Consider the following 19,898-nt stretch of genomic DNA (forward strand, 5'->3'; position numbering starts at 1 on the left):
TTGTCACTTAGTTTGGAACTCCCCCTGTAGCGCGTCGCTTTGGTCTCAGCACCCTTCCTTTAAGGAGTTTTCCGGCTGAAGTAACAAGTAGCACACGAATACGCCATATGAACGTGTCGTTTGCTGTTTGGACCCTCATGTGCAATGAATGTTATTTTACAGTCTGGAAGTGTGTGTCACTAGTGTGACAGTGTGAACATCCTGTGTCGCTTGTCCCATTGGTCTGAAAGTTTCCTTACACTCATGTCGATGGCACTAAGAAAGTTCCTACAAGAGATGGATGACACATTGTCAACCTCTTATTCGTACTTGCTTTTTTTAAAAATGTTTATTCAAACTAAACTATAGCATTACCAGCATATGGCATTTGTCATGTTAAAATTGCAAAGAGAATATAATGTTGACTTCCAGATATGACATGCACAATGTTCGTATAAAAGATTGAGGATGCTGAATTATAATTGGCTCTGGATGTTTCTGAAATAACTCTTCACTCCATCACATGTACACATTCAGCATGCTGATTATAGAAACCTGTGTGAAATATTTGAGCTGCATGCTACTACACCCACCGCAAAATAACTTCGGACCTCATGTGAAATCTGCCATAGTAAGCGGTCTATCACTTTGTAGCCTTGTATCTAGTGTTGTTTTATTTCAAACACAGAATTGTTTCTGCATGAGCGTATCTGGCAACAGTGTATTACTGCTGATAAGCGAGTTCATTTCATTTCGTATTGTTAGTTGACACAGGAAGGGTGACTTTCTGCTGTAGTGTTAAATGGCTGGTTTTTATGTGGTGCACTTTGTGTTGGATTTTCCTACTGTATTGACTACTGTACAGGTGTATTTGCGATATGCCGGGAAAGTACTGTAGTGGTGTGGAAAAAGCCAGCATTATTGCATGGCGAAGTGAAAACGTCCGGATAAAGACTATATGTAAACAAACAGGTCGTGCAAAATCAATCATAATGAAGGTACTGGCAGCCGCCAGACAACTGTCATCCCAAAGCACAAATTCGGTGGTGGGAGGCAAAGAAAAACAACCAAATCTATCTCCTAATGAGAGAAATAAAGAAAAACCCTCGACTGACAGCATCAGAACTTGAAGAAATGCACCCGAGTCAGCTGGAAAATGTTAGTGCAGCATAAATAATTTCAGTGTTTATTTGTAGTAGGGATGGGACCGATTAATCGGTACTCTATTGGTATCGGCCGATATAGGCATATTGGTGTATCGGTAAAGTTACCGATCCGATATATCGATAAATATCTTATAATTTAGTGCAATATTCTGTAATTTTTATGGATAATCTCCATGCCCTTCTTTCTAAAAAAGTAAATTTCTAAATATTCAACTTCTTTTGCACTGCAGTCACCTTGAAACACACATTTATTAAGGAGATCAATGATCATTTCAGGTTCTTCAAGGACCATTTCTAATTTTATATCGGATCGGTACTTTATCGGTATCGGTCAAAATTTCATATCGGCCCATCCCTAATTTGTAGCATACCAGACAGCAGGTTGCACAGAATGTATGACTTTGACAAAAAAAGTATTTGCCAGAATTTACCCTAACGAATTTTTGCTGCCTTTGTGGCCACATTAAACCACTGTTGGTATCGTGTACTCTTCTGTATTACTACTTCCCCCTCTTAGGCTGCATTCTCTTTGTGATATTATTGCAATGGTGTTCTGATTGTTTCTGAATACTTAAACACAAATTTCTTTTTGTCTAGATTGGAAGTGCTAAACTCTGAATCATCACGTGTGAGAGCTTTCTCCGTTGGCAGTCGAATGGGCATGAGAAGTGGGGCACGTCCACTGGTGACCGAACAGACTCCATCGAAAGAAGCAACGCCACCCACGGGGAAGAAGTCTTCCAGTGCACCGCTTCTTTCAAGTTCCTGGTCAGAGTCTTCATCCCTTCGTCATCATCCAAGCACCCACTCATCCACGGAACCCATGGATGATTTAATGGAGATTGACTTCTCGAGGAATCGAGAAAAAACTTCAGTCCCGCTACTGAAACCAAATTCTAAGTCACCTTACACAAGACAGAAGCGAGAGCACGATATGGGCCATCAGCAAGAGAGTGGAAAGCTTTCGACATCCATTGGCGACACTGATTATTTAGACATGACCGGTGGGAGCGTGAAGATCTCGTCGTCACCAGGTTCTTCCAAGGGATTGTCAGCAGCCAAAGTTGCCGGTCCTTATGTGGAGATGAAGGTCGGGGGAGATCTAAGCATACCGTCGGTCACGAAACCCATGACTATCATAAAAACAGCTTCACCTATCCTGGAAGAGTACGTGGATATGAACTTCAAGAAGACGGGGAAGGATAGTGCTGCAAAGACTAAACCTATTGACACGCCAAAGATAGGAAAACCTCCGGACGGTTACATGGAGATGTCGTGGAGTTCCAAGTCACGAAGAGCATCACAGCTGGGTAAAGAATCCTTCGATACAGAGGGATACAAAGAGATGAGTCCTGGTAAAGTGAACCAGGACATAGACAGTCCGGGAGATTACATGAACATGTCTTTCGGCAGTTCCGACAAGAATTTTGGAGACGGGAAGAGAGATGGTGGCCATCGAGCGGAACCATCTCAGCCAATCATCATTCAGGTGGACAGGAGCAGTGCATCCGGGAGAAGTGGTTCGGTTAGCAAAGGCCCGAAGTCATCTAGTCCAGTATTTTCCTTCACCAACTTCATCTCCCGGAAGGGTTCGACGGGAACTCCTCCGAAAATTCCTTTCCTACCTTTAGGCAACGACTCTCACCCACCAAAGGACACACTGTCGACCAGCCCTTTCTCTTCCCTTCGAAGGAGCAAGAGCAATAAGACTAAGAAGAACAATGAAGAAAAGCAACATGGACAGAGTGATGCAACAACTCCTACCGGTGAACCTCCAATGTTCCCTGCCAATTCTGCTTCCCCAGTTAAGCTTGTTACAAGCTCTGGAACCCGCAATTTGTGTACAGTTCCTCCGTTATCAACGAGCTTTCCCCCTTTGTACGATTCGTCTCCTAAATGCATGGTAGATGCAACAAGTGGTACAGTGAAAATTCCTCATGCGCCTCTTAGTACGTCTGTCCCCTCTTCCTTCATTGCGAGAAATGCTGCTGTTCTTGAAGAGGGACAAGCAGAAACTGATGCAAAAGTGAGCCATCGAAATTCAATATTGAAAGAAGACCCCATCAGAGAAGAACATGATTATATGAATTTCAATCCTCAGGAGTCCAGCAGTGTAGATATTTCAAAGACTAGTTGCAACGGCGAAACTGAAATTGACACTAGTGATTACGCTACCATGTCGCCTGCAAAAAGCCCCACGGTTACGAGAAAGACTTCGAATTCTCCGGCACAGAATAGAAAAGTTGAGAACAAAGTAGTTTCTGGCCCCGAGGGTAAGGAAAGTTTTTCACTTTCTAACGCTGATAGTTATTTGGCATCACGCTTGGCAAAGTTGCACATTTCCTCTTCGAACGAAAGTGACTCTGATCAGAAGCCTGACAAGCAACTGAATACTGTGTATTCCTCCTCTTTCCCAGTCTGGTCGTCTGAATCCAACACCATGCACAGGCAACTTTCGATGCCTGTTCAAGATGCAGCCAGGGGGAGCGTGACTAGTTTGGGCGAACAGGAACTTCCAATCGAGAGGGTGAGTGAATCCGAAGCAAGTGTAAGTGGTGCATCTTGCGTAGGACAAGCAGAAGGTTTCTCGGCATACGAGAACCTTTCTATCGGATCGTGCTCGCCAAACCGTACTTCGCGTCCACCGTCTGTGAGCAGTGAACGTGAACTTAACTACGCTTCTTTAGACTTGGCGCCGTCGTCTTCGGAAGGAGACGAGGGTACGAAAAGTCCTCGGAGCTTGAAGTCCCAGAGCTCCACGGGAGAGGGAGGACAAGGGGAGAGGTTTAGCTACGCTGAAATAGACTTTGCGAAGAGCGAAGGCTTAAAAAATGTGACATCATCACTAAAAAGAAAAGCTCGGCACTGAAACGTGTCTTATTTTTCAGGGGAATGAAAATGAATGCCAAAGGCATTTTAAAATGTCAAGGAAACTGCAGACAGTTTGAAAAACTGTCCAAATGCAGGTTCTATTAGGATAACTTCATAAAGACTTTTTTGCTTCATAGGTTTCGAAGTCCCAATTGCACCAGTACAGCTTTTGTTTTTGTTTGTTGTTCATTTCAGTATAATGCTCCATTGCAGATGAAAGCTACTCATTACCAATTCAGAGAGATTGAGCAGCGAGACTGTAGAGCAGCTTAGATTAAAGTTTGAAAATCAAAGCCCAGTAACTTTTCTGTTTCGTAAATCAACCTTGATACTTTTTTTTTTAGCAAAACCATTGCTTAAGTAGTGGCGCAGGTCATTAATTTATATACACTAATTATTAAACAATCCAGTTGCAAAAAGGTAATACTAGAAGTTTTCTAAACCCCAGAAAGGAATTCTTCATAAACGTTTGGTTTCTTAAAAAACTGATGCAACTTTTTCTTCCTAAATAAAATCTTTCTTCATTACTGCATGGGAGAGATGGTCAAAAACCACACATAACAGCTGCATTTTTTAATATTGGCACAAACAAATGCATTTGTTTCATATCTTTTTTTCCTTGTTAAAATAGTGATGAACATGTCAACAATGAGCCACCTCATTTCTGCATCACTACTTGTAGACTAAGTTAAAAGAGTTTTTGGATCCATTTCTGCTAAAGAAAAGAGAAGATGAAGGTGTGTAATATGTTTTACTGTTTGTCATGCATTGTACTGTTTGTTTATCATACGAGGAGTGCCACAGTTCCCGTAAACTTTTGCCTTTTATGTAAACAGCTTGTCTTTATTAAAAGTTACTAAATGCAGGCCTAATCCTGGTTCTATATATATTGAAAGTGCGTGAAATATGACTGCTGTTGCTATTGTAATATTAACAAGGAAGAACTTTCATGTATGCATATAATACCATCTGCCATTAATTTTCAAAGTTTTGTAGAAAAATAATGTTCTTTATTTATATCCCTTTCTAAGGCCAATTCAGTGATGTTTGTTTCGAAAATAGTACTGCAATAAGAAATAATGCTTGCTTCCTATTATACAAATAGATTTTTTCCATAAAGGGAACAGAAGAAGCCAAAATATTAATGAATTACTGATAAGGAATCTTTTTACAGTGCCAAAGAGAGACAGATATATTTAATCATCATAGCAATCAAGCTATAGAAAAATTTAACTCTGCGTAGTAACAGCACAGCCATATTTTTTTAAAACCATCGTTTATTTGTTGTTCCTGAATTACATTAAAACTGTAAAACGAAGCCTGTGTGCAGCTAATTTTTCATTACAGTGAAGTTGTTTTCACTAAAAAATTTTTTTCACTTTTACACAAAACATATAAATAGCTCAAATGGTTTCAACAAAGAAAATTATTTTAACATCCTTTCAGTTGGCAGGCTGTTTGTATAAAAAGGCAAGAACTATGAGAAATGATAATTATAAATTTTGTTACTTGTTTTGGTTGCCCACCATTATTTTAAGAATTGCAATTTATTGTTGCAACAGTTATTTCCTTCCATAGCTTTTTTTCTACAACAGTAATAGTGTTTACGATTATTGTGAATTATGTTACCGAATTTTTTTTTATGTGAAAAAATTTAAAACTGCCACATTATTATATATAGTGTTGATTTAGACACGACCAGTACATATTTGTGATTCATTGTCAGAGTGGAATGATTTCGTCGCACAGTATATATTTCACATGATAATGAAACACTTATGACGCACGTGAATATGTATATCAGGAACTAACTGAGTACACGTGTTACGAGGGAAATATTTTGTTAGTATTTGTTATAATACTGTTTTTTTTGTTTTGTTTACCATAACTCCAATTCTTTTTTGTATATATTTTCCAAAATGGTGTACAGACCAGGAATGCTACGTCAATAAAATAAAGAAAATTGTGAATGAATTAAATGTTTGTAATGTTCATTTATGTGGAAAAAGTATGTGCTTGTGACATGCAATAAGGTATTCCATATTACATTGTATGCAACAGAAGAAAGATTGAATCTGCTAACACTGAGGACCAAGTCCTTCCAAACGGCTTTCTTTTGGATGCAGTGTGGTAGGTGCATCACATCCCATCACCACTGTTGTTCACTTGCCACGGTGTGCCTTGACAGCTCAGAATATGCTTTGAGCATAGCAGCATTTCACAAGTGTTCCACCATGTGAATGCAAAATGTCCTTCGATGACTGCAGGAATCTTTGCTGTAGTCATATTCAAGACATGACCCTTCAGCAGTATGTAATTATGTTGTATTTGTAGGAGGGCATTGTGAGAGGCTGAAATAAGGGAGTGAGGATTAGTGTTGGGCAATATATCATCTAGATGATATATCACGATATTGAAAAAAATATCACCCAGGAAATATCAACTAAACGATATATTGTCATGATACTTTGGCAATATACAGGGTGTACCAAAAGTCCCATTACCCCCTCCTTTGAATTGTAGACAAACCTGCAAAATGTTATTTTAACAGCATGCGTATGATGAGAGAATGGTATACCATTAAATCAGACCAATGACCACCATTTACTCCAGAGGATCTGTGTGCACACCGCCATTTTCATGGCACAGTATTATTCGCCTCCAGGTGCGATGTGAAATCCTCCGTAACATGGCTGGCGTGAGGGAAGCAAACGCACTGCAAACAGCATCTTGAAGTTCCCCAGTTGTCTGATAACTATTATGGGCAACTTTCTGTTTGATGTGTCCCCATAGCGTATTATCACAAGATGTCAGATTTGGACTTTGGGGTGGCCATTTTAGAGGTGCTGGTAAATTTGGCGATTCTCGTCCAATCCATTTGTCTCTGAACACATGATTGAGGTATTCTCTTAAAATCTCATCATACGCATGCTGTTAAAATAACATTTTGCAGGTTTGTCTACAATTCAAAAAGGGGGGAGGGGTAATGGGACTTTTGGTACACCCTGTATATTGGGAATGGCATTATCATGATATTTTGCGATATCTATCATGTTGGCGATATATGTCGTGAAGACAATATATCGCAGATTATCACAATATGGAAAAAAATGTGATATTTTCTTGGTGATATAACGCAATATCAAATTTCAGATATCCTCCATCCCTAGTGGGGACAGGGCCTCCCTGATGGCACAGTGGTAGCATCGTCACCTTGTAATCAAGGGGTTCTGAGGTCAATACCTGGTGGAGGCTCATAGTGGTTCGGATCCCACTTCAAACTGTAGGTCCAGTCCCAATTAACCTTACTGTGCATTTAAAAATGCCAAATCAACCAACCAACCTAGTGAGGATGACAGGAGGCTTTGTCGATCACGTGCAGTGTAACAATCGTCATCTGATTTGTAAGGAACAATGCACTGTGGAATTGTCTTTATGGCAGGAGAAACAAGTGGTCCATGAATCCCTTCCCTTGTATGTTGTTTTTATCTCTCAACACAGGAGAGAAGCTTAAGCCGGCTGTAGTACAGTCATGGACACTTTAAAGTCAATGATGATGTGACCATGACTGTACAAGCTTGGTCCTTGTTGAAACTAATCCAGAACTTAAATTTACACCGAAGTAATGTGTAACACACATTATTTTCAAAGCAGCTTTCTCAGATATATATATTTCACCTCTCTCTCCATTACAAAAAACACTTACACACATACTCAAAGGCAAAAACTTTCAATGTTAGGAAACACCACTTAATGTACGTTACTGTAATGTTATTAATTTACATTTCTGATGTGCAAATTTTAATCCACAGTTAAGGCATATTTTTTGTTTTCAAAAGTCACTAGACAGTACATAATTTCTATGCACAGTACCGCTAGGCCCATTTAGAAGCAATATATGTTAAAAATATATGTTCTCGTGTTGTTTACATTTTGTGTAATGTAACAAAAGGTTTCTTTTCTTGTTAAATGTTTTCCTCCAATGCGACCATCCTATTATCATTGCATATCCACACACACAAAAATCTTTTGTCACATGCTTTGAAATATCAATTTTTAAAGTTATATTTTGACAATGAAAGCACCGTTAGAAGAAATTTTCTGGCAGACGAAGTACGAGGTGCATTCAAGTTGCAAGGTCTCCTATTTTTTTTCTTCATTAATAGAAGCAGTTATGGACGTGAGAGTTGTTTGAGAAGTAGCATCCATTCTTGAAGGTTGAGGCGGCCAGATGACAGCACGAAACAGCCCATAGGAAGGTAGTGGCGCTATCTAACGACGGACACGTTTTTGATACTGGAAATGACATCACTTACATCGAAAGAACAGCATGTTATCCATTTTCTTCACCTGCGTGGAGTAACACCCAACGATATTCATCTTAAATTGACTGAGATATGCTGTGGTGGTGTCATGGACGTGAGCAATGTGCGTTCGTGGGTCCGATAGTTCAAGGAATGTCGAACGTCGTATGAAAACAAACCAAAGGAGCCTCGCCCACGAACCAGATGCCAGTTACTCCATTGCTGAGAAAAGGGATATTTTGGGACAGCGAATGCATTATGGGAAACTGATTTGAGGACCAAGTTGCTTCCAGCATTGCGAAAGAAACGGCTGGAAATGGCTGAAGCTGTGTTCTTTCATCAGGACAACGCACCTCCTCATTGGGCAGCCATTGTTCAGCCGCTCTTCATGGAAAACAAATTTGAAGTGAATGGCATGCTCCGTCCATACTCCCCTGACCTTGCACCTAGTGATTTTTGGCTTTTCGCAACGCTGAATGACTTTCTCCGGGGCCGCACATTTTTCTCTCGTGCTGCTATTGCATCGGCAATTTTCCAGTGGGCAAGCAGACGCCTAAAGAAGCGTTTGCGGCGGCCATGCAATCATGGCGTTGACGTTGCGAAAAGGGTGTACGTCTAGAGGGAGACTATGTTGAGAAGTGAAAGAAGTTTCATCTCTGTTGTGTAAGTTGTTTATGAAAGAAAAAATAGGAGACTTTAGAACTTGAATGCACCTCATAGTTTATGTAATCTTGTCAGTCTTCAAATTTTATCGTTTATTTTAATAACAAAATTGCAAATTCGTTGAATGTGGAAATTTCATAAAATTAACATTTTAATATGAATCATTTAAATTTAAATTAACAAAGACTGTTCATGTGAATGAATAACTGATTTAAGATACTAATTACAAACAGGTTAAACAAAGAAATTAAGTTTGTGCTAAATTGTTCAAGTTTGAAACAAAGCCATTAAACTGAAGTCCACACTTCCAACAATGAAAAAAAAAAGTGATGAGAATCTTACATCTGGGCCAGCCCTTTCAAAAAAAGAAATTTGATACAGTTTGTATGAGAGTTTTTCACTCCAGATAAGTTAACCGAGATCAGCACAAAAAACTGCAGTTCTCACTTGAAGACCACAGTGTCCAACATAGCTCCTAAGCACTGCACAATGTTGGAGGTCATGAGGACGTCCACCTTCTCTTCCAGGTGTCTCTTCGGGTCCTGCTTCCCAACGTTCTTTATAGCAAGCTGCTCTGGGGTCATTTTTTCCTCCTCTTCCAGGGCCTGCAAGTATCAAGAATTAAAGCAATTGAGTACTCAAAGCACATGAACAAATAATAAATACTAGGGTATGAAATTTTGACTGATACCGATATAAAATTTACCGATACAGATATTCTACAGATCCGATATAGAAAAAAAAGCTAAAGTGCTCCCCTGTGCTATGCACCATGCCATAAAGGTGTAATACGGGTGTTGGAGTTAGAGCCTCACACTTTCTTGATCACAACCAAAGGTGGGGGGGTGATGTGATCAGCACCATGCCCCTGGCTGCCTTTACACCCCCAGAGTTTACTCCAGGTACCCACTTTATACAATGCTAGGTGAGCGCCGGAGCCGCTACAACAGGTGGAAAAAAAACCGGTTCTCCCCCACCGGGATCAAACTCGGTCGCATGGTAGTCAGATATCTTAACAACTGAGCTACCACGGCTACCAATATAAAATTCCAAATGGTCCTTGAAGAACCTGAATCGTTCACTGACCTCCTTAATAAATGTGTTTCCAGGTGACTACAGTGCAATGGAAACTGCGTATGTAGACATTTACTTCTTAAAAATTAAAGCATGGAGATTATCCTCAGACATTATAACAAAATGTTAGAATTTTGCATGATGATATAAGATATTTATAGATATAGTGGATCTGTAATTTTACCGATAAACCTATATGCCTAATTATTTTCCTGTAGTTTACGGTTATTACAAGCATAAGAAAACAGTTTTTCGTTGTGACGTTTCAGGAGAACACACACTACCTTCATCAGACATTTATTTTCATTTTGACTAAAGATAAGGTTATAACAATGGTTAACAATTTTTTAAACAAAAAGAATCCGTTATATAATGGATGTTGTCAATGTTACATTGTTGTAATATAATAAAATTTTTGATCACAATGAATCCCAAACATCATCAGGTAATTCAAATTCATCATTGTTTTCACAAAGTCTCTTGATGTTTTCCGTTACATTAAATTTTAAAGATGGTGGCTTACCCATTTGTGAAAAAGAAAACTCTATACTGGATCTATGTTACCATTTTCATTATTTAATTTATTCCAGTGTTCTTCTGCAATGAACGAAGCTTCCCAGACATTCAACTCTGTGTTTCCCATGAATCTTTTTAAAACCCTTCTCTTTTTAATCAAATTTTTATCTGAAATAAAAATAAAACAGACTGCTTCTTTTCACAGTTAAGTTGCTATATTACAACAATGTAACATTGACAACATTAAATATATAACGGATTCTTTTTGTTTAAAAATGTTTAAAAAATTGCTAACCATTGTTATAACTGTATCTTTAGTCAAAATGAAAATAAATGTCTGATGAAGGGAGCGTATGTTCTCCTGAAACGTCACAACGAAAAGCTGTTTTCTTATGTTTGTAATAACCGTAAACTACAGGAAAATAATTCTACAATGCAAGCAATGCGTACATACAACAAAACCTATTAACCTATACACCTGTATTGGCCTATAGAATACTGATTAAGCGGTCCCTACCTAATAAATACTGTATGATGTGTTTTCTGAAAGTTCTATCCAATAAGTAAAGACGTGAAGTTTTAGTTTTAACGATAACACTGCAAAGTTGAGGAAATCAAACTAAAGTGTTTAACCTTTTGCCACCCAAGGCCTTTTTCACAAGTAAGCCTCTATTGCCCGAGCCGATTTTGAGTAAAATGCAGTTTCAATTAAATGAGTGTAGATCGGAGACTAATTGCCCTAGAGAGATGAGTGATATACCGTTGTACGCGGAATGAACCAGAGATTCAGACTATATGAAATTTTTGAAAATTCGGCGTATATATGGTTGGGGGGAGGGGGCTAACTCTCAAAATTCCAAAATTTCGGAAAAAAAAAATTTGGTTCCCCCACCCTCCCCCCAAGAAAAAAGTACATGACAGTGTCGACATGCACATGGAAATGATCGCTGACATGTAAGGAACACAAAAATATTTGCATTATTATCATATGACCAATGTAACTTGAGTTGTACCCCCAAAAGGAATGGTCGGCACGCCACTGATTCAAGCTTCAAAATGCAGCGGTACCTTGAAATGACTATAGCTCAGAAACTAAATGCCCTAGAGATATGAAAGATATCCCGTTGTACGCAGAATGAATCACAGATTCAGACGATATATAATTTATGCACATTCGGCGTACATATGGAGGGGGAAAGGGGGGAAATCCCCTCAAAAATACTTTTCTTAAAAAAATGGTGTTTCCCTCGCCCCGAAAAAAAATGTCAAAATGCACAAAATGCAAAATTTATGCAAATTTGGTGTATATATGGAGGGGGAAGGGAGAAAACCCCCAAAATTTATTTTAAAAAATTGTCACTTCACCCAAAAAATGTCCTCGCACTTGGGCACAAAACGACACCTACGCACAACATTCACGGACGAAAAGCTAGAACATAGTGACAAATGAGCGCCAATTCTTGCAGCTGCTTGAAATTCTATTTTTAGACAATGCTGGGTAACCCCTGTTGCCACTTGTGCTAAAAAAAAACAAAGGTTTCCTTCAGCGCGCTTTGAAATTCCATCCTCACAACGCAGATTCAACAACCAGTCTTCCCCACCCCCTGCTTGCACCCTCACAGAAAACATTCATTTTCACATCGGATACTGATAAACAAGCTTCCTTCGAATGCAATTAGCAAGAGGGAGTGAAAAGCATTGCTTTAGAACAACAAAGCCGGTCTTCCTTTGTCAGCAAAAAATTGACCTTGAAAAGAGACGCAAAAGAGAAGTCTCTTTTCCCGCCTTTTCCCCTCCATTTTCATGAAGACAAAAAAAATGCAAAAAACCATTTCTGTTAAATACATGTGTTAGGAACAATATAAAAAAATAAAATCGAAATTCTAGCCAAAAATAGAAAAGTTATAACGTAAAAACTACGACCTTGACACAGCATCTCGATCGAGACGCTTGGTCCCCTGAGGGTTACTTTTGGGTATCTCGTTCGAGATGCTTGGGTGGCAAAAGGTTAAAATGCATTTGGGTAGGTAACGGAAGCAAGTTTTCAGTGTTTCGGAAATGCGAAATATCAATTTTTAAGAATAACACCGAATTTCGCACTTCAACGCGAATAATGGCACTAAATATGCAATATAAACTGGGTATAACACTTCTTCTACCTGAGGCGATAGTAGTTCTGTCATTTGTAGTGTAGCTGGCGGATTCAAAAGAGATTGCCACTCCTCAGTTATTGCAGTCTGGTACAGACATGACAGTGTCTTTAATATCATCGTGAAATAGAATTCACTTGGAGGGATCTTTCCAGAGGGGAAGTTAGAAACTGGAAAATTTTCAGGAAAAAGCAACTGTTTTGTTTGGGGGGGGGGGTGTATGTGTGTACACAAAACTATTTTGAGGTTGCAGAGGGATTTTTTCGCATTGTTAGGAAAATATGATGTGTGTGATTGTGTTCAAAGATTTGGGTGTTATCATTCAATAAAAACATTTCATATTTGGTGGCTGATGTGATGAAATAGTTTTCCAAATGGAAGAAATATGGTCACTTCTTACAAAGACAAGACATTTTTTTTTTTTGCAATAAAACTGAAATATGTCTCAATTTTCCAGAACTAAAACAATGTGAAAATCTAAAACTAGAAGGAACAGTACAAATAACACCAAATTTTGCCATAAACCGCAAAAAATAACACCAAAATGTAGGGAAAAATAAAACTAAAACTTCATGTCCTTACCAATAGATCATTAAAAATGAGAAAAATTGACAAATTGATTGCATTCAGAATCCTTGAGTCATTCGCACACAAACAAACCTTCAACAATAAGTTGAATTCCATGCTTGAAGGGAAGGAAGTGACATCACAGCATGCCATTTTTCTCCTTGTATTCAAGGTTATGTTCAAGCAAGAAGACAGACTGTTGACCAATCAAGAGAACATGGTATTCAATCTCATTGGAAAACAAGAAAAAAAATTGAAGTGAAAACTACATTTACAATGGAGCCTCAATTTATATTTTTCAGGGGACGAAGGTGATAAAACTTCAAAATATGAAAAAAATGCATTTTGCTCTATTGGTACAGTGGGGGGACAACGGCACTGAATAAGTCAATAGTCTTTCGAAAAAAAGTGGAAGACATTAACCAAGAGTTTGGAACATATAACTCTGCAATTTGGGCTAGAAATCGCAAAAAATACGTGGCGTGAGCCAAAAAATTAAGAAGAAAAGAAGGTACAGTGGGATGTTTAAATATTACCAAGCAAACTGTCCATCACCATGTTTATTCTCTTTGTTTTACACAATGAGAATATCAAGAATTGAAAACAAAGTGCCACACAAACTGATAACCTTTGCACCAGTGTACACTTCTCAACATCTTATTTGACCGCCCGGAAAGAATTCTAAGTCCCGAAATCGTAAACTTAGCAACATTGCACTTCAGCTCCAGGTGAGAGTAGCCACCTGTGAGTAGGTCCTTCCACTAGACGAGAAACGTTGCGGTGATAGATTTTCAATTTAACACTTTCCATGAACTTAGAAACTATAAACCGCTATTATAATACACAATCAAACAGAAATAATAAATTGGAAAAAGAACCATGAAGGATATTTCCGATTATGCTTGCTTGACTTGAAATTTGGGGGGTTTGAAACACTGAACAGAGTTTTTCTCCACCTGGAGGAAATTGCCATCAAGTTTCTGCAGAAAGAAGCAAATTTGTGAGGAGTTGATGCGACATTTTATTTACAATACCTTGCATAATATCGAACAGTTCTCAAAAACATATATTTTACACGACTTGTCGAGAAAATGTGCTTGAAACACAGGAAGGTGGGAGTCTTCATAAACGTCAACATGTTTTTAAGTGCATGTTGTCAGTAAGTAAACGTAGAGCAGTTGGTTAGATGCTGCTAGCCTTATTTTTCATTAAGCGTGAAAGGTCGCGGGTTCAAATCCCAACCTCTCCTCTTTCTTCTTTTTTTTGTTTGCTGAACAGATACCGTTGATATTAGAATATTTAACAAATGAATCCGATGCACACTTGAGGGACGTCCCTTCTGCGCATATTTCCCCTTAGAAGTTGGAGATTTCCAGGATTTAAAGTTAAAACTTTTCTTTTTAGTTATTGTTCATATGTTGTGTTAACACACACATAATGATTAATTCACAAATCACATATATGTATTCAGGATGCAAAATGTAATGTTATTTAAGTTATGAATTGTTTGTTCTTCACTGACATCTAAAATATTGATTATTTGATTTCGATATACTAAAAAAAGATACACAGTTATGTTAAGTAGTGAAGTAGTGCTGTAACGAAGGAGAGCGTTTAATGAGTTCAAATCGCTAAGATTGGTAATTTTATGTCCATTCCTTCGTAATGACTGTTGTCAATCCTCTCACCACCATCTGAACATGCGTCTAAAACTAATAGTAAATCGCTAATTAACATAAATAAATTGTTAGTGCGACGAAGGCCGATTCGATAAGAAACTACTAAGTATTTATATAGTGAGTGACAAACAAAAAAATTCAAAACCTCATAACAAAAAATTCAAAACCTCATAACGATCGTTAATTCCTCACTGCTTTGTATCTAAAATGTTCGTCTTCTTTGAACAGAAAGTACGAGTATCAGATATAACAAACTTTCCGCACTAACTTTGCAATATTCGAAACCACCATTACAGACTTAGCTCTATGTAACTTGATTCTGCGCATTCCACGTGGCATGAGACTTCCTCCTATCATCGAAATAACTTTCTCTTACTATTTCCTTTCCTGTCGTGAACTACAGAGACCAATGTTAACTTCTTAGCACGGTGGATAAACTTTACACCCAACAATATACTCCTGAAAAAATTCCTGCCTAGGTGGAGAATCGAACCTACGACCTCCCTCGTAAGAATCAAGCATGCTACCTCTTCTCCAGGTAGCTCATGTTAAAATTTGCTACCAGTTTGAAGAAACCAATTCACATATAATGTCATATCTATAATTTCCTCATGGCAATTTTCATGAGGAAACGAATTCAGATAAAATCGAGAAACGCTGAAAGGGAAAAATGATGAACATGTCTATTGGCGTTTTGTCATATTTTGTAAATTGTGTAAAAATTCCATGCTTTGAACAAGCAATCGTTTAGTTACGAATTATTTTGTTGTTTGTTTAAAGTAGGAACAGGAGGGCGAAAAGGAGTAATTTGAACCAGACCTCGTTTGACCAGAAACTTCAGCTTTTTTCCAAAGACTGTATGAAAAGAGAGAGGAACGTATGAAATATAAAATATGTGTGAAATTAAAACAGTGGAAACCTTGAATGATAATACTAACGAACTTCAAACTGAAAAACATATTTTCGTGGTGGAAAACTCCAAGCCATTTTCGGAATATGAACTTGATAATAATCCAATAGCGCAACAGCCCAATATCGAGCCAAGGCTTACCTACCGACTGCTGGCCTCCCTCCCACGCGAGCCACCAAGGGGGCATGGAGATCTGCAGCCAGACTAGGGGGACGGGTGGTAAGCCCGACCGACCCCCAGCCGTTGTAGGACTTCGCGACCGGATTACATATATTAATATTATTCTTAACTGAAATGTTTGGCAATGGATTAAAATACTTTGTGTAAAGATCTACTATGAGGTTCTTTTTCTGGACACTATTATCGCTTTAATCTGTAGTTTTAAAGTAAAATTAGCTTCAATATTAAATGCAATTACACTCTGGTATACGCGAAGCAGAACTGTATTTTCGGATGCTGGCTGACTACAGTATCATAGAAGGCCCACTCTGAAAGAAGATGAATTGGTTGATTTGGTGTTTTAAGTCAACTTTATGCATAGTAAGGCTAATCGGGCCTGGACCTACAGTTTAAAGTGGGATCCGAACCGAGTGCATAAAATAAAGTGAACCGTGTGGTGTAGGGGGATCGTTTGCTTATGGCATGGAAGGTCATGGGGTCAACCCTACTTCTTTGCAAAATCTTTTTCGGGAAGTAAATGGCTTTGGACGAGAATGCTTATCTACTTTTCTTGGATATTTCCGTTGATATTTATGCGATTTATGTCCAGCATTTCTGGATGCAGAAAGTTGACATGTAAGTTCTTAATATGTGTTAACTTATAACAGCTGAATGAAAGGGAAAGTATTTCCTAAAATCCTGCCAATCACTGAAAGATTAAAAACATTACTAGAAGCATTACTTGAGGCATGCACAGTGGCGACGATTATGGAGTGTGGAGGAGCAGATGACCCAGCACTATGCTAAACATTATCTACCAAGGGAAAGAAACTGTCCTTGCCCTCCAACCACCTTGCCTCATCAGTTCTGAAACCTAATCGCCGCCACTGAGCATGAATCGCATAAATATTTACAGTAATATGATATAATACTTTATTACGTTATTAGAACACTTCGTACTCGGTAAATAAAAAGGAAAAAATAATAAGGAAAGGGTGGGATTTGAACCTACGATGTTTCGATCTCGACAAAAACCGTAAAAAAACGAAAGTGTTGTCATCTAACCAACTACTCCAGGAGATTGCTAACACAAATGTCAGTAAAACACGTTAATCTCAGTTGAAGCAACATTGTGCCGGAGTTTCGAACCATTTCTCGCCAAGAACCAAGGAAAGACACATTCTGCAGAATCGTTTGGTGTTGTGCAAGGTATCTTTACTAAACATTTCGCATAAAATCATCATAAATTTGCCATTTTGCATTCAAATGTGACCGCAATTCTTTCCAGGTGGATGAGAACCTGTTCAGTGTTTCACAATGCACATACATTTTCCTATTTTCAAATTCAGAACGATGAATCTTGAAATATTTTCAACATTCGTATTTCTACTTAACATTTTTTTGTCTTCATATATTTTATTACTGCTTTAGGGTATCTTTACTTTATGGAATGTGAAAGAATGAAAAAAAATCACGAGCGTTTTCATTCAGGAAGAAGAAATGTTGCAAAGTTGGCTACTCTTAGTTGGCTCTGAAGCGCTATGCTGCCAAATTTACGAATTCCGGACTTTGGAATTTTTGAGGGCGGTCAAATAAGATGTTGCGAAGTGTACAGAGAACACATGGAATACACGAGAAAAACTAATGAAAATAGTCATTGCCGAGCAATACTTGTGCATCCCACTGTACCATGAAGATTGAATGTATTATGTGAAAATGTAAAATCATGGTTCTACTATATTTCTATTCTGTCAATGAAAGTGTAAACATATGGTTGTGAGAAAGGAAGGGAGTGGTGGAACATATGTGTTATAAAATCACAATTATATGAGGAATAATAATACACAATTCTGTATTAAATTGTCAGTAATATGAGGAGGACAAGAATGAATTGAGGGTTATGATTTCTAGGACAAAGATCTACCTAAACCCATGTTCCTCTTCCGCAAGCACATGAACAATGGCACTGGGGTGCCCTTCTGAAAAGTCGTCCTCACTTTCCCATAGTACACGCCAGTAACTGCTTCCAGCATCCGGACCTACGACCAACATAATCCCCTGTGGAGTCATGTCCTGTGTTTGTCCTTGTATGTGTGGAAGGTCCCTTTACAGCCCCGACTGTATAATTTTTGCTCTAGTTAGGTAATGAATTAGTTTTGCAGAAAAGAGTGAGGTGCTAATAACAACAAGAAACAGAGCCAGAAATGAACTAAGAATAAAGATGGATACGGACGAGTTGAGGGTAGTGGAGAGTTTCAAATATCTAGGAAACATAACTGAGAGAAGTGAAAGAATAGATGAGGAGGTAAACAGAAGAGGACAAATGGGTGGTGGACTATATCAAAGCGTTTGAAGATTAATATAGAACAGGGACGTACCTATGAAATGCAAGAAGGTAATATAGAACACATAGTATGTGCCAAAAATTATGTATGTAACAGAGACTTGGACAATGGCGGAGACAAAAGAAAGATGCAGGCAGTGGAGATGAAATTTTTAAGGAGTGTATTTGGGAAGACTAGACGGGATAGAATAAGGAATGAGGAGATCTGACAGACAGTAGGGGTGGTGAAGCTTCAGGACAGGATAGATCAGGCACAGATGACATGGTTTGGACACATGAAGAGGATGGATGCAGAAAGACTACCAGTAAGAGCTTGCCATGCACAAGGAGTGAGAATAAGGCCCAGGGGGAGACCAAGATGTTGGTGAAAAGAGCAGATGGCGGAGAGTGTTAGGAGAAGAGGACAAGATCGGAACACCATGGAAAGTGGAATGCTGGAAGACCAAGGGAAAATGGAGAGGCTTGACTTGTATGCCGACCCAGCCAGAGGCAGAAAATGGCAATGGATGATGAATTAGGAAGTTTTCAATAAGGTAAAGTTCCCTGTGCATATAGCACCATGCCATGAAGGCACATTTGGGGAATGTGGGAGTAGGGCCTCACACATTCTTGATCTCCACCATACTGGAGGTGATGTGATTAGTATCACGCTCCTGCTGCCTTTAACCCCCAGGTACGAATTGAATTGAGACTGGGTGAGCACCAGAGCCTCTTTATGAGCCTGCATGACAGTGAGACTCCCCAGCAACTAGACCACAATTTTTAATAGACATATTTTATTTTCTTGTTTGGGGCATTTATTAAATTATTGCTTTAGTTAAGGGGCTTATCACCATATTATGTGATGGGTGGAAAGTAAGCAGTTTTTACAGCTTACTAAAATGCACTTACTGAACATTCCTCACATTCTGTACCAATGCACTATCAAGCGAACCCCTGGTTTTACCCCACTTGCATCTCTCTGTATGTCTTACTTTCATTCCACCATCTGGATATAGCCAAAAAAGCTAAAGTGGTCCCCTGTGCTTAGCACCACGCCATGAAGGTGTATGGAGGGTGTGGGGGTGATGTGATCAGTATCTTGCCCCTGACCACCTTTACCCCCCAGGTACCCATGTCATTCGACGCTGAGCCATATATATGGATATAGCATATCTCCACTGCCTGGATATAGCCAAAGCCACTTCAAAATATGATTTGGAATACTACAGAATGCATTCTACCAACCTTGTTATAATTCCGTGCCAACTCGAGCATTTCTTGCACAGTCTGCTCGTTGAGCCTGCGATTTTCCTCGTAGTCAGCCAACGAGAGGCCATCCATCCATGACTTCTTGTGCAAGTTCAAAAGCATCTTCTGCTCCAGCTCATTCTTCCTGTAGTTGATACTAATGGAGTAGTAATGTCTGTTCAACCCATGAATGAGGGCCTGGAAAACGCAAGGAAATCAAATTTTAAAAGACGAAGACAAGGATTTCTGAACAAGGCGATCTTTACAAGCATATAAACACAATATT

The 19,898-nt window shown here is 38.8% G+C and overlaps 2 protein-coding genes across 7 annotated transcripts in view; one reads left to right on the forward strand and one right to left on the reverse strand.

Annotated features, from left to right (window-relative positions):
• chico (insulin receptor substrate 1 chico) overlaps positions 1 to 5,982 on the forward strand; it is a 69,527-nt gene extending 63,545 nt beyond the window's left edge. For all 3 annotated transcript variants that reach the window (XM_083115525.1, XM_083115528.1, XM_083115527.1), the window contains one exon: positions 1,743 to 5,982. In XM_083115525.1, coding sequence (XP_082971651.1) covers positions 1,743 to 4,014 — 2,272 coding nt within the window. In that variant the 3' untranslated portion in view covers positions 4,015 to 5,982. The remainder of the gene's footprint in view (positions 1 to 1,742) is intronic.
• Positions 5,983 to 7,667: 1,685 nt separating this feature from the next.
• Positions 7,668 to 19,898, reverse strand: part of Rpn11 (regulatory particle non-ATPase 11) — a 36,879-nt gene continuing 24,648 nt past the window's right edge. For all 4 annotated transcript variants that reach the window (XM_083115565.1, XM_083115562.1, XM_083115564.1 and 1 more), the window contains exons 5-6: positions 19,610 to 19,810; positions 7,668 to 9,588 (exon numbers count right to left, since the gene is read on the reverse strand). In XM_083115565.1, the coding sequence (XP_082971691.1) occupies positions 9,427 to 9,588; positions 19,610 to 19,810 (363 nt within the window). In that variant the 3' untranslated portion in view covers positions 7,668 to 9,426. The remainder of the gene's footprint in view (positions 9,589 to 19,609; positions 19,811 to 19,898) is intronic.

This window comes from Lepisma saccharinum, chromosome 30 (genome assembly GCF_977018435.1).
Source record: "Lepisma saccharinum chromosome 30, izLepSacc3.1, whole genome shotgun sequence".
NCBI lineage: Eukaryota > Metazoa > Arthropoda > Insecta > Zygentoma > Lepismatidae > Lepisma > Lepisma saccharinum.